The sequence below is a fragment of the Chinchilla lanigera genome, unplaced genomic scaffold, assembly GCF_000276665.1.
Source record: "Chinchilla lanigera isolate Chin_1 unplaced genomic scaffold, ChiLan1.0 scaffold00208, whole genome shotgun sequence".
Taxonomy (NCBI): domain Eukaryota; kingdom Metazoa; phylum Chordata; class Mammalia; order Rodentia; family Chinchillidae; genus Chinchilla; species Chinchilla lanigera.
The window spans coordinates 189,493-204,160 of NW_004955609.1; the positions used below are offsets into that span (position 1 = coordinate 189,493).

At 48.5% G+C, this 14,668-nt stretch overlaps 1 protein-coding gene across 1 annotated transcript in view; it reads left to right on the top strand.

Annotated features, from left to right (window-relative positions):
- The window catches only part of Pla2g4c (phospholipase A2, group IVC (cytosolic, calcium-independent)), a 29,397-nt gene that overhangs the window by 6,787 nt on the left and 7,942 nt on the right, over positions 1 to 14,668 (top strand). The window contains exons 5-13 of the mRNA XM_013510120.1: positions 667 to 856; positions 2,896 to 3,016; positions 4,793 to 4,933; positions 6,192 to 6,245; positions 6,750 to 6,803; positions 9,679 to 9,732; positions 9,816 to 9,932; positions 11,044 to 11,253; positions 13,888 to 13,980. Coding sequence (XP_013365574.1) covers positions 667 to 856; positions 2,896 to 3,016; positions 4,793 to 4,933; positions 6,192 to 6,245; positions 6,750 to 6,803; positions 9,679 to 9,732; positions 9,816 to 9,932; positions 11,044 to 11,253; positions 13,888 to 13,980 — 1,034 coding nt within the window. The remainder of the gene's footprint in view (positions 1 to 666; positions 857 to 2,895; positions 3,017 to 4,792; positions 4,934 to 6,191; positions 6,246 to 6,749; positions 6,804 to 9,678; positions 9,733 to 9,815; positions 9,933 to 11,043; positions 11,254 to 13,887; positions 13,981 to 14,668) is intronic.

The window sequence follows — 14,668 nt, forward strand, 5'->3', positions numbered from 1 at the left end:
TTCAGGCTGGCCTTGAGCTCACTTTGTAGCCCAGGCAGGCAACTCACAGTGATCCTCCTGCCTCAGCCTCCCAAGTGCTGGGATTACAGGTGTGCGCCCCCACACCTGGCTCAATTTTTTGCTACAAGGCACTCTTCAGTAAATAAAGTGTGAAGATGGCAGATTATCTAGAAACAAATACAGTTCATCTTGTTATTCCCTGTGTGTTTTGGGGGAAGTTACTTACCCTCTTTGGGCCTCAGTGGCTCCCTCTGTAAATTGAGAATAATCTTATCGTTCCTGTTTTGGATGGTTTTGAAGATGATGTGAGTTAATAACCATAAAAAGTTATAGACAGTGCTTGTAGCCCACCCATGTGGCCCCCCTCTATACATACTAGTCTGGAAAAATATTATTTGGTTTTTAGGAGTCATTTCATCTATTTCGTTCTCATGTCCTAGCTGTAAAGTGGAAGAATTGCCCCAGAGGATGTTGGATGCCTCCCTGGAGTTTAGTCACCTGTAGTCTTACTTGCTTTAAGTAAATTAGTTATCCACTTCCCCTGTTTGCCGCCTACTCCTACAGGGAGGCATTTGGGGTTAGAGAGGGTCTGGCCCGCTCCCCACCCTCCAGCCTTTCTAGGCTGCACTTCCAGTCCTTCGCCCAGCCCCGCTCCTCTGCCCGCAGGGCACTGTCTTCCTTCTACACCGAGGATGGGAACACAGAAGGTATCGAGGTCGAGCTGAAGCGTCGATTTGCCCAGAAGGAGTGGAACTTGAATGACAGCCTAGAGAAGACCATCGAGGCAGCGAAGTTGGAGAATTACTCTCTGACAGACTTTTGGGCCTACATCGTTGTCTCCAAACAAACCAGGGAAGTAAGTCACCCCCAGCTGAGACCTGGGTCTCTAGGTTGGAACTTACCAGAGATCTGGACCAACATCTCCATTATAAAGTCTTTCAAGATTTTCTTTTCTTTTCTTTTTCTTTGTCTTTTGAGACAGGATCTTCCTAGTTCATGCTGGCCTTCAATCACTATATAGCCCAAGGCTGACCTCAGATTTGCAGTGATCCTTCTGCCTCAGCCTCCCAGTGCTGAGATGTGTCACTGTGTCCAGTTTTTCCCCTTCCCTTCCCTTCCCTTCCCTTCCCTTCCCTTCCCTTCCCTTCCCTTCCCTTCCCTCCCTTTTTCTTTTTGTTTTCTCCTCTTCCTTTCTCTTCTTTTTTCTTTTTCGAGACAGAGTCTTGCTGTGTAGTCCAGGCTTATCTCAAACTCACAGTCCTTCTGCCTCAGCAAAGGCTGGGATCGCAGCTGTGAACCACCATGCTCCACGCTGCACTTTCATTTCATTCTCCTTGCTTTGGCAAACTGGGTGCTTTTTCTTCTTCAGATGCTTAGTGGAAAATGCATTCCCTAGGCTCAGAGCATCCTTATGTTCACCCCCGGAGCCTTTGACCAACTGACCCTGGGATCCAACCCCAAACTGCCTGAAGGTCTCACCTGATCTGCTCAGTTCTGGGAGGAGGCTCCCCAGATCCAAGCAGGTGTAGTCCTCAGGGCGACCTTGGCGTGGGCTGCAACTGTCTCAGGGGAGGGTTAGGATGACTGTGAGGTGGAGACCTGAAATGAGTTCTTCTCCCAGTGGATTCCTCCTATTTTTAACTTTTGGTTTGGGTTGAGCAGTTGTCCTAGTCATAGAAATAAGAGCAGAGGTTCCTAGAAACATGGGAGGGGGACAAGGGAAGAGAAGGAAAGTGAAATGATTGACGATGACAGGTTTCTACAAGACTGTGTGGCCTAGGGGAACAGGTGTTGTTTAGAAATGATAGCGTGGACCAGGTACCTGTGGGTGATGTGAACGTGGGGGATGAACATGGAGGTGCCTCTCTCTCTCTGTTTCTTTGTCTCTCTGTCGCTTGCTCTGTCTCCTTCTCTTTTATGTTTGAACGTGTGTGTGCACGCGCACACCCGTGCAAGTTGGTGGTAAGAGCACTTAAACTGATATCTATCCCCTTAAATTCTGCATCTGCTTATTTCACTTAATATATACATTTTCAGCTAGGCATGATAAATAGGTTCTAGGGACCTGCTCTATAGCATGGGCCCTACGGTTAACAATATGGTATTGTACGCTTTGAAATATGTTAACAGGTAGAATATTCTTAACCCAGTGTGGTTTTTAGAGGTTGCAGACACAAGCCCTGTGTTCATCTTCTGTTAGCGGCTGCTGTTCACACAGACTTATGCAACATAGGGAGCATTTGGAGGACTCATTTGGGGTTCATCCGTTGTGTAAATCCCTCCTTCCCCCCAGTTATGTTTCTCCTGCTCTACGATGTAATGTTCCAAAGGGTTTCAAACTAGGGTTTTCCCATCGAAATGTATGTTTCCAGGACCTAGAAATAAGCTTTGCTTTTATACCATAGGACATAGGGGTTCCGAGGCAGATTTGGAGGGAGCAACAAGACATCAATGCCTTGTGACAGCTTTGTTCGCCTGTTGTAAGAAGGTCAAAACCCTAACCTTTACAGCAAGCAACCCTGAGTTTAGGTCACAGTGCTGCCATTTTAGCTGGTAACTTTAGGTAAGTCCCTTTCCTTTGCTGAGGGTCAGTTTCCTCAGCTGTCAAACATATGAATGGCAGTATCGTGTAATAATCCACACTATCCAGAGGGAGGAACTAAGGAAGGAAGAGATGAGAGAAATTGCCCATGATCTCCCAGTGAGCACATGGTAGATGTGGGAGATCAAGCAGGGCAGACAAGCTCCAGAGCCTGGACTGTTAACCGTGCCTAAGGTACTGGTGGGAGACAAAAGGACATGGTAAGGATGCAGCTGATACCTCCCAGGGCATGGAGGGAAGGGGTACACAAGACACTTGTTTTGAAAACGATCCATGGTACTTTCTCTCCAAAGCTGCAGGACTCTCCCTTGTCCAGCATGACAAAGCATGTGGAAGGTGGGACATTCCCCTACCCGATATTTGCGGCCATTGATGGTGACCTGTACTACAGCCAAAAGAAGGAAGAAGCCAAGAGTAAGTGAATATTTGGAGGGTGAAGCTGGCAGGAAGGAACTGAAAGGCACTGAGTGAAAAGTGAGGCTGTTGCCCCAACCTTCCCTGTGAGGACTCCAGAAAGGTCCTAGAGGAAGGTTGGCAGGACAGGATGCTCAGCCCATGGAAGGACAGAGGGACATCCCAGCGGTCACCAAATGCCACACACTCTCCATGGGTCAAGCAAGTTGTAATGAAGGATGTTTCGGGGACCAAGCAGAGTGGGGAGCAGTGTTTCTCACTTTTGACTCCTCATCTTCCTCCGTATTTCTAATTACCACTTAAATGCTGGTGGTTTCCAGGCATCCCAATTTTTTTATTGTCCTGGCAACTGTATTACAGTATATTACAATTTTTCTTTTAAATTGGTATATCTTAATGATACAGAATACCGACGTTCACTGTGAAACTTTTACACATGCACACAACGGTCTCGGGTCGTATCCTCCACACCACCCACTGATCCCCTCGTCTTTTGTAGTAGTCTTCCTTCTGCGTTCATGTTTTGGCACCCCATTTTGTCTCTTGATCCCCAGTCTCTCTCCTGAGATTAAGACATCCTGACCCATTTTCCTAAGCACAAAATGCATTTGTTGGCTCAACAAATATGCCCTGATTTCTCACTATCTATGAGGCATGCTCCAAGTGCTTGTACGTGTGCTGATATTTTAAGGCTCAAAGTCCTCAGGATGAACGATTCTTTCTCATATGGACACTTGTGCTATTTTTGCACCAGAGTGGATAGAGGTGAAATACTTCTTCCCATAATCCCCCACCCATCTCATCCTTCTGTCCAAGACCTCTAAGTCACCCTCCTCATTGTAATCTGTGATCCTGTAAGCCAGGTTCAACCTGGAGTGGATATCACAGTCTCTTTGGAGCATTCATGTGTGTGTGTGTGTGTGTGTATGTGTGTGTGTGTGCGTGCGTCCGCGCGGGCATATGTACGCATGTGCATGCAGGGCCTTTGCACTGAGACACTTCCCAGCCCTTTTATTTTTTGAGACAAGGTCTCTCCATGTCCCCCAGCCTGGGCTTGACCTTGCAATCCTTCTGCCTCAATCTCCCAGAGCACTGGGATTACAGGCATGTGCCATCATGCCCGGCTTCGAGGATTCTTGTAATTAGTTCCCCATTAACCTTCCTATGCCAAGTGATCACCTCTTTCCGTGGCTGTCTGAGGGAAGTTTCCAGAACAAAAATCTGAAAATGGATTTCCTTCCTTGAAATATTCCTGTGACTCCCCTGCACCAGCAGAGAGCGTTCTGTGCTGTTTTGTGTCTGGACTGTTCTGCACGCCACACCCTGGAAGTTGTGTCTACAGTAAGATGAAAGGGAAGGACAGAATGAGAGCTCAAGTTCGGAGAAGTATTGGCAGCATAATGTTTTGGAGGTAGTACTGCTTGTAGCTGAGTAATGATTCTCAAAACTATGGGATGAAATCCCCACGTTGTTTCTGAGAACACACAGTCTGTCTCCAGTGTGACAGTGTCTTGGTTGTCATTTCTCATTTCATAGATTCTTTTTTTGTTTGTTTTTCTGAGACAGAGTTCTTTTATGTAGTGCAGCCTGGCCTTGAACTCTCTTATGTAGCCCAGGCTGGCTTTGAATTCATGGCGATCCTCCTGCCTCAGCCTCCTGAGTGCTGGGATTATAGGGGTGCACCACCGCACCTGGCCATAGATCTCCCCCTCAGGACCTGCTGCTTTGGAGGCTGTATGCTGCTGACTCACCCTTTTCTTTGTATTCCCTTCCCAGACACTTGGTTTGAATTTACCCCTCACCATGCCGGCTACCCTACACTTGGGGCCTACATTCCTGTCAACCACTTTGGAAGCAAATTCCAGAAGGGAAGCCTGGTCAACTCTGAGCCTGAGCGAGACCTGTCCTTCCTGAAAGGTAGTATGGGGTCAGACAGATGGGATTCAGTGGGGTGGGACATGGAGATGCAAGCATGCCCCTCCTAAGGGTCGGGCTCCATCCACCTCCTGCATATCTGCAGGTGTACTCGGAGATGTGCTCTTCCTTTGGAGTCATCAGTTTCTCTCGGGGCTTCTTAATATGACAGACACCTGGTATCTTATTGAATGGCCTGGGAGAGATGGTTTCTTAGAAGACTCAAACCCAGGGCCACAGCTTCCAACAAACAGATTCAGATGTAGATATAACTTACACACACACCCAAAAAACAGCAAGAAGAACAAAAAGCAAACAAACCAAAAGCACAGACCCCCGCAGTGGTAGGAACTCAAGGATAGATGGATACCAGTTATTCAGCAAATAATTCTGAGATGCACTGTGTGGCCCATGTAGCAGTGCCCAGGTGGAAATAGCAGGAAGATCCTTGTCTTCCTACTTCATTCTCCTGCCCTGGAAGTAGGCTCTCCATCTACATAGTCACCAGAGCCAGGTCCTTGGATGGTCACCTCTGATCTTCCAGTTTCCCTTACATGCTACATCCACTCTGGCTGTCACTCCTCTTCATCCCGTCTCCGTGGTTCCTTAGTCCATCCATATCCACTGCCAATTCTGAGCTGCTGTCACGTGTCACCAGGATTGTTAGTTTTTCAGTTTGCTCCTCAGGTTCTTTGTTCCTACTCTTTTTTTGAGACAAGGTCTTGTTACATTAGCTGAGCCACATTCAGCATAAAGGCTCAGTGTATTCCGCATTGCTGCTCCTTTATCCTGAGCATATTCATGCTCACCTCTGTGCTAAACTCCTCTCCATCAGAGCACGGCTGTTGCATCAGATCAGTGTGCCCCTTTTTAGTAAGACAGTAGGCACTTTCCAGAAATTCCCACTGTATTCTTGACCGAGCTTGACCTCCACCTAGCTGCAAGGGAGGCTGGGAGACACTGGGAGAAGTGGTGATAAGCATTGTGCTTGAGATGACTTCATCCACAACAGTGAGCCAGCTCCCTCCGTGGAAGAGAACAGTCACAAGGACAGGGACCTTGTCTGCTTTGTGCACTGCTGCCTTCCAGAAGAGTGCTTGGTTCTCCATGATTGTCTCATGAATATCTACTGAACTCAGGAAGGATCTTCCTCTCCAGTGAAGATGCAAACAGCACCTTATTCAAGCCACTGGGTGCTTTGTTTAACCAACCATGCCTGCCACATCATAGAATTTTACTTTTATTTCCATTTTCTCTGCAGGATTATGGGGAAGTGCTCTGGCTAGCCTTGAAGAAATTAAACGTTTTATTTTGGGTGAGTATATGGAGAACAGAAGGGCTAAAGTTTATAGATAATTTTGTTCAGGAAGTTCACCATATTGTTCCTATGCAGGGCAGAAGAGCGATCTGTATGTCATTGTTTAGCAATCACATTTTCTGAATTTGTCATCATCTCTTAAACCTTTACTGGGGCAGCCAGTATAACTACAGAGTGGCCAGAGTGTAGGCCCCATGGGAGGAGTGTTGTTCTAGCACCCCTGGGAAGTTACTTCACCTCTCTGTGCCTCAGTTTCTGCATCTGTAACATGGGGTCACAATTGTAGTAGCTAGGGAAATTCATTGAGTGAATTCCTCTACAGCTTATGGATAAAAGCACTAAGAAGTGGTAGTCATTATCTGCCCTGTTCCATAAGCATTGTAATAACTCTGAAAAGTAGATGCTTTTGATTGCCTGTATTTCGCCTTAAAGGTACTCGACTCCAGAGCTAGTGCTTGTGTTATACAGAGAAACATTGGCCCGGACTTTGCTTTCTTGCAGATCAGTTAACGAGCCTAAAAGAAAAATTGAATATCAAACATTCTCACCTGAGAGGTAAGCACGCCACCCTGCTGGGGGTCGCTCCCAGTAACTCAGGGTGGCCACTGGCTGAGGAACGTCACCTGCGATGAGCACCTGTGCTCGGCACCATCCAAGGAAGTGCTCGCACTGCCTCCACTGCTCGGGTGGGAGTGGCTGGGAATGCGTCCCCCAGAGGCCATGGGTTGGAACCTCAGTCCCCGGTGCAACCGTGTTGGGAGGCGAGGCCTAATGGGGTGCTGACGTCCCCAGGCTCTTCGCTCACAAGTGGTTTATGTCATTGCTATCACAGAGGTGGGTTAAGTATGGCAAGCGTGGGTTTGTTGTAAGAGTGGGCCCACCTCGCTCTTGCTGGCTTGCTCTCACCCTCTCCTGCCTTTCTCCTTTTTACCTCCCCCTTGGGATGATGCAGCAGAAAGCGCTTACAAGATGCCAGCACCTTGATGTTGCACTTACCTCCAAACTGTGAGAGAAATGCGTGTCTTTTCTTCATAAATTACCTGGCCTGTTACAACAGCCCGAACAGACTAAGGTAGAAATCAAGGGCACATAGTTTAAGTGATGTGTCCGAGGCCCTCCAGCCAGGAGGTGGCAGAAGTGGGGTCTGAACCAATGCTCTGTGTGCTTAGCACCCATGTGCCGAGTCATCCGCGTATCTTGGGTGTATCTGGGATCCAAGTGATGTCAGACATAGAAAGTGGACACAGCTCGAAACAATTAGAAAATCTCGAAGAAAAGTATTTCTCAAGACTATGACTTAAGATGCAAGAATGCATGCTTGGTTCATGCAAAAAAGCAATATGGGTTAGATGACCGATCTGAGCCACTCTCTTCCAGGTATGAACTCAGGGACCGAGTTGCGTGTATCTTGTTCTACTCCTCATTGACACAGGGTCTCTGTGTTTGTTCCATAAGAGAGCTGGAGGGTCAAGAAGGGCTTTTGTGGCCAGGCCTGGAGGTAACATGTGTCACTTCCAGTCACTTCCTGTTGGCCAGAATCAGAACAGGGCCCCCACTGTCCCCAGGGGAAGCTGGCAAACGTCACCCTGTGTGCATAGAAAGAAGCACACTTAGTGAGCACAGAGCAGGGCTGCGCCCTCTCAGGCCAGCAGTCAGGGCCCCGCCTCAGTGAGCCTGCTACCCTGACAGCCTATAGCTTGCGTGACTTATAAACCGCAGAAATTTATATTTCGGTTCTGGAGGCTGGAAGTGTAGGATCTGGGCTCTGGTAGAGGCAGATTCTGGGCAGAACCTTCTTCCCAGGACAGACTGCCAGCTCCTTATAGCCTTACAAGCCAGGACGATCAGAGAGCTCCCTGCAGTTCCCTTTTAAGGACATTCATCCCTTTTATGTGGGCTCCAACCCCATGACATAAGCGCCACCCAAAGCCTCCACTTTTTAATGCACCCCACTGGAAGTTAGGATTTCCATTCATGGGTTTTGGGGTAACACAAGCATTCCAACCCTTCCTTCCCCTCCGCCTACTCAGTTTGCCCGGACACCCGCCCTCCTTCATCTGCTCCCGTACCTCAGGGTCCACGCCATCTGCATGAAACTCCTTTTTGCTCAGAAACCCCCATGTCACTCTCACCCTTCACTCATGAGGAACAGTTCATGTGTATGGTAAGAAATACACATCACAATAATGGTCATGTTAGCTCTTCAGAAATGTCCAATCCAGTGACATTAAATCTATTCACAATGTCGTTCACAGTCTATTCACAACCCCTCACCATTATCTATACCGCAAATGTGTTCATCACCCCTAAATTCAAGCGTGGGATCCATTAAACAGCAACTTCCCCTTTCCCCAGTCCCTCGCTGACGCCTCTATGCTGCTTTCTGTCTCTGTGAATTTGCTTCTTCGAAGTGCCTCTTATGCAACGGACTAAATGCTTATGTCTCCTCAAAATTTGTATGTGGAAATCTGAATCCCTTGGGCAGTGATACAAAGCACTGGGGTCTCTGGGGGGTAATTTAGCCCCGAAAGTGGAGCCTCATGATAGGATTAGAGCCCTTGTAAAGGAAGCCCCAGACAGCTAGCTGGTCCCTCTGCTGTGTGAGGACAATGCAGGCTGGTACCACATGAACTGCAGAGCACACCCTCCCCAGGCATCAGGTCTGCAGACATGTTGACTAGAACCTCCCAGCCTCCAGGACGGTGAGAAATAAGTCTCCTAAAGCAGTCCAAGTGGAACAGGACATCCTATAAGTGGAACCACATAATATTGGTCCTTCTGTGTCTGACCGATTTCACTAAGTGTAACGTCTTCAGAGTCTATCCTTGCAATGGTGCGTGTGGAAATGTCATTCCTTCTGATAGCCGAATGGTGTTCCACGGCGTGGCTGTGCTGCACTCTACTTCTTCATTCATCTGTTGATGGACACTTGGCTTGTTTGTACATTGTGCTGATGGAGACTAGGGCTATAAAGGCTGGTCATAAGAAGTTTTAACAGATGAGGAAACCGAGGATCTGCGGTATGAAGTAAATGTGTTTGTGGCTGCACGATTAGTGAAACCCAAATTCAGGGCGGGATCTGAGATGTGTTGAGCAGAGCGCAAGACTCCTACTGGAAACCCTGCTGACCCTGGGCTGGTGGAGCAGCCACTCAGATCTTAGTGGTGACGCCAGCTTGGGGATGGGGTGGGATGCGGGGTTGCTCACCTTTTCAGGTTGGTCTCTTCAGAAGCAAACTGGAAGGAAGCATGGCTGGGTAGGGTTCCAGCCTGGTCCTGAGGAGGCTCTGGGACATAGGTCTGGCCCTTACACTCTGCCTCACTTGGAGCAAGGGATTGGACTTCCAAGACCCAGTCACTAGTTAAGGTGTGCCCAGGAGGGCTGTCACTCAGCCGTTCCTCACACATTGAAGCTACTCTATGAATTGCAGGTATGACATTTGATGGTGAAAGCCCAGAAGTTGCTCGTTTTATGAACAACATTGGTAAGAGAACCACGAGGGGACTCGGTGGGGAAGGCAGTGATGGTATCCACGCACTCCCATGGGTATCTTTTGTCTCTGAGCAGTGACCACTGAGGAAGAGCTTCTGGACTTGGTGATGACTTTTATAGAAGATCCAAATTCCCCCAGCGTCCTGCAGAAGCTCCAGGCCCTACAGCAAAAACTGGAGGCTGGAAGGGGAGGTTTGTGCACAAGAAACTGCTCACAAACACTCCAGCTCCAGCCAACTGCCACCATTCTAGAAGGAGGGACCCTAGATGGTGGGAATGCTCATGAGCATCTTACTATTATGCCAGGCTGTGTTCCACAGGCCATTTACACATCCCTGAATTTGGTCTTTGCATCAGCCCTGGAAGCAGGCAATCCTGGAATCCATAGTTTTAAAGTGGTGAAACTGAGGGAGAGATCAAGTAACACATCCAAGGTGACACAGCTTAGGAACAGCAGTGCTGGCACCCAGACCCAACCAAGCAGTCTTGCTCCAGTGTATATAACAATGATCCCATAATGGCTCAAAGCCAAAACATCCACAATCAGTAAAAGCCAGTGAAATCTCCCTTTGCTAACTAATCTGAATTTCTTCTTGGCCTTTTGACTAAGGTCAAGTGCTCACTAATCTGTATTGGCTTTAGGGCATGGCATGAGCTGAACATATGAAGGACAGGATTAGACCCCCGGGTTGCTGGTTGCTGTAGGACAACCATAAAAGGGAAAGTAGTGGGGAAGAGCATGGGGTTGCATCTCAGCCCCACCCCTCCCTAGCTGTGTGACCTCGGCAAGTGATGTAACCTCTTTGTGCCTTCACGTTTCTGTTGTGTGTAATGGAGGTGATCCTACATTCCTCCTAATGTAGTGAAGGTTGAAAGACAGAATTCCTGTAACGTGCTTAGAGGTGCACCTGGCATGTGCTAAGTGCTCACTAAACGTGCACAGGATTGACATCTGGGTGAGCAAGAGAGGGCTGAACATCGCCTAATTAGTGGATGCGGGTAAGAGTGGAGGCGGAGAGGGCTTAGAACCAAACCCTGAATGCCAGCACGGAAAGGAGGAGGAGAGGCAGAAGAACAGACAAAGGAGGGGGAAATAGGAGGTGGGAAAGTAGGAGAAAGCAAGGCAATGTTGAGGTCACCGGCAGGTGAGGGGAGAGAGGGCTGCTGGGGCAGAGCCCACAGTGGCAGGAGGAGCTGCTGGGGCGCTGTGGGAGAAGCGATGCGGGAGGCGGGTGATGGCCCTTAGCAGGTGCAGTGCACGGACCCAGTCTGAATGGGCAACCGCCTGGGTTTCTTGGGGTAGAGGAAGTTGGTGGGACTGCACACAGATGGCTGCCTGCGACGGTGCAGAACTGGAGCAAGATCTCCCCGGGGGAGCAGGGGAAGCAACTGCAACAACTGATACAAGGCTTCATGGAACAAGAAAAGGATTCAGGTCTGAGTCACTCACTCTCCAAGCTCCCAGGTCTGAGTCTTCCAACTTCCAAGTTCTTTTTAGAAAATCCAGTCTCCGGTAAGTGCCAACTCCATCCACCGGCTTCCTCTTCTCACTTGTCCTCCTCCCTAGGCTGTCCTACAAGGGGAGGCTGGAGGGGTTGACCAGATGTCCCAAGCTCCATTCTTCCACCAAGGATGTCCTGATTTGTTAGTGCATTACAGGCCCAGGGCTTACAGAGGGGAATGGACGACCACTTGTCTGCCCTGGCAGTCTCACAGTCTCGTGGGAGAGATGGAAGGTAGACTAAGCCATCCCTGATGCCTAGAAAGCATCAAACAACCACCCCTGATGGGGCAAAATTCCAGGCGGAGGGGGAGGAGAGAACAGGTTCCTGGTAGGAAATTCTGAGTGACGTGGTATGAATGAGCCACAGCAGAGACAAAACTGCTCACTGAGGTCTGAAATGACCCCGCGGCAGCCTGCCCCACCGCACACCACCAAGCCCTCGATCTTCCCCCATGAGCCACCAAAGGCTGACTGCTTCCAGGACTCACCCAGCATCCAGGCACACCCCCAGTACCCTTCTTACCAGTGACTCTTAAGCTCACCAAGGAAAGAAAGGAAAGGACAGCAAATGGCACCATCTTCAGCCTTTTCCTTTGTTGCCATCCTCTTTTTCCATCTTAACAAAAATCCTTGCACTATCTTTCTGAATGAAATCAGTCTGCTTGTTTCCCTGGTCTACAGTCTCAACGGCAAGGCTGCCGTTCCCTTGATGTCTTTGGGTAGCTCTTGTCCAGGTTCCCATTAGATGGGGTTAAAGAGGAAAATGTCCTTAAGCAGGTGATGGGTGAGAGGCAGCTGAAGAAGGACAGTGAGCCTGCCCAAGTGAAGACCTTGGAAAGCCAACGTTTTCTCCTGGCTCTGTCTCAGAAATGAGATATGCCCATTTACCCTCCTTGAGTGTGGTCCATGGAAAGAGATAGTGATTACCATACTCCAATCTGCTTTTTTATTTGTTTTTTTTTTTCAACCAGGGTCTCACTGTGTCATTTAGGCTGCCCTTGTATTCACTGTGTAGCTCAGGTTGGCCTTGAACTCCTGGTGATCCTCCTGCCTCAGCCTTCCAAAGGCTAAGATTACAAATGTGTGCTACCACGCTCAGCCTCCTATATACTTTTTCCATAATGACTTCACTTTGTGCGCAAAGAGGAGCACATATCCTTAATGTACTGTGTTATAAAATGATGTGCATAACTTTACTTGTGTGGGTAAGCATTGTGTATGTTAGTCAGATCAAACCTTGATGTTACATGCCAGGATTTTGTCACCTGTCTTGGTTCTGGATTCACAGCTCTGAAGATGTTTTGTTGATTTCAAAGGAGAGAATATTTATAAAGTGTTCTGAGTCAAGCCCGGGAAGCAAGGAAGGGTGCCACTCTCTTCTCGCAGGAAGAATCTGGCTGTCTAGGCGTGTGCTGCTGCCAACTTCTGCCCTGGGCTCTGCCCACTTTACTTAGCCACGGGCATCTCCATTAGGTCAGGCTGAAATGTAAAGTGAGGTGTCATTAAATACTGAAGATCCATGCAAAGAGGTACAAGGATGTGTGGATTGCTAAAATACTGTAGCAGAGAATACGTGTGAAGTGACTATTGTCTGCCAGATGTGTTGGTCAGCGCTCTTCAAAGAACCATTCGGGTTTATCTATATCCATACAGTCAGCCCCACGTATACAGAAGTTCTGCATTTGCATATCCAACCAATTGTGGATCAAAACTATTTAAGCACATGTGTCTGTATTCAACATGTGCACACATGCTCTTGTCACATTTCCTAAATGATATAGTATGACAACTCCTCACACCGTATCATGGGGCATCTAAAGATCATTTAAAGTACATGGGAGGATGTATGGGCTGTATGCGAATACTGTGCCATGTTACACAAGGGACTTGAGCAACACTGGATTTTGGTGTGCTTGGGGGTGGGGGTCCTGGAACCAACCCCCATGATATCTATATCTGTTTATGTGTATCTGTCTATAACTTTATCCCTATCTCTTTATCTATCATCTATCTATATATCTGTATCTCTATCTCTCCATCCATCTATATTTATTTTAAGAATTTGGCTCAAGAGAGTGCAGGGATTGGCAAGTTCCAACTGCATGAGGCGGGCCGTACCCTGGAGCTGCAGGCTTGAGGCAGAATTCCTCTTCTCTGGAACCTGCAATTTTTTTGCTCTTAAGACCTTCAGCTGATAGAAAGAAGCACAGACTGGCCATTCCCAGACTGGCCATCCACTATATCATTCTGCCTAGGCGGCGTAACAAAGGTCCACGGAGTGGGCGGCCCTCACAACAGATGTGTGGATCTCTGCTCTGAAGGCTGCAGTCCGAGACCAAGGTCCTAGCAGGCCTGGCTTCTCCTGATGCCTCTCGCCTGGGTCTGCAGATAGACGGCCTCCTTGTTACCTTCCTCATATGGCCTTTCCTCTGTGCATACCCACCCCTGGTGTCTGTTCCTCGTCAATAGGACACGAGGCCTGCAGGATGAGGGCCTCCCCTTGCGGCCTCATTTGTCTTTAATTGTCTTCCCTAAGTGCCCACATACAGTCACACTGCTGGTCAGGGCTTCCATAAAATTTTGGGGGACAGGGCACAGTTCATCCCATTACACTCACCTTTCCCTCTCCATTTCTCCCTCTAGAGTTTTTCGACATTTGTAACGTTCTGATCAAAACTGTAGTGTGCTTTGGCAAGTGGGAATGGGGGACCATTTACAACTTCCTGTATGGACACGGTAGGTGACAAAGCTCCTCTCCCATCTTCCCAAGTGGGGTGGGGTGAGGTAGTGGAAACAAGGGGCTTGAAATTATCTTACCTCATCCCTCCCAGGGCTGTAGAGTGGGGTGGAAGGCACCCATGGTTCTGAATAGAGGAGCTGTCCTCTGGCTGGTGAGTCACAGTTCAAGGCATTGTGAAAGTCGATGGTTTTCTCTGCCTCTAAAAAGAGGCAAAAATTCTACTTTCTCATTGGTCAGTCCTAGGATGTGGCTCGAGTGGATTGTCATTTTGTGAGTTACCCCCCAGTGTCTGGGTAGAACTGGCTTTGGTCTCCACGCGCTCTCTCTAAGACCGCTTTATAACATTCCTAAGCTGCTGCTCTCCTGGCTGATGAATGCTCTGTCCCCAGGCTGTGCCAGTTCCTGCACATTGAAAAGGCCCCCACTCTTTGCTGACAAGACTGCAGTGGACGGCTTTGTGTTTGGGGCCTTGGGGTGTTTGTTTAAGTCAGGAAAAGGTGCATCCCTCAGGATAGGGTGTTCTAAAATGTGCTCCTCCTCATGCATGGCTTGTAAATTGTATTAGTGCACTTTCTGTTGCTATAACAAAATGGCTTGTTTAACACAGAGTTTGAGAGACTGAAAGTCTCAGGTAGCCCTGTCCATTCAGCTCTGGTGAAGGCCTTCTTGGCTGCGTCATAACAT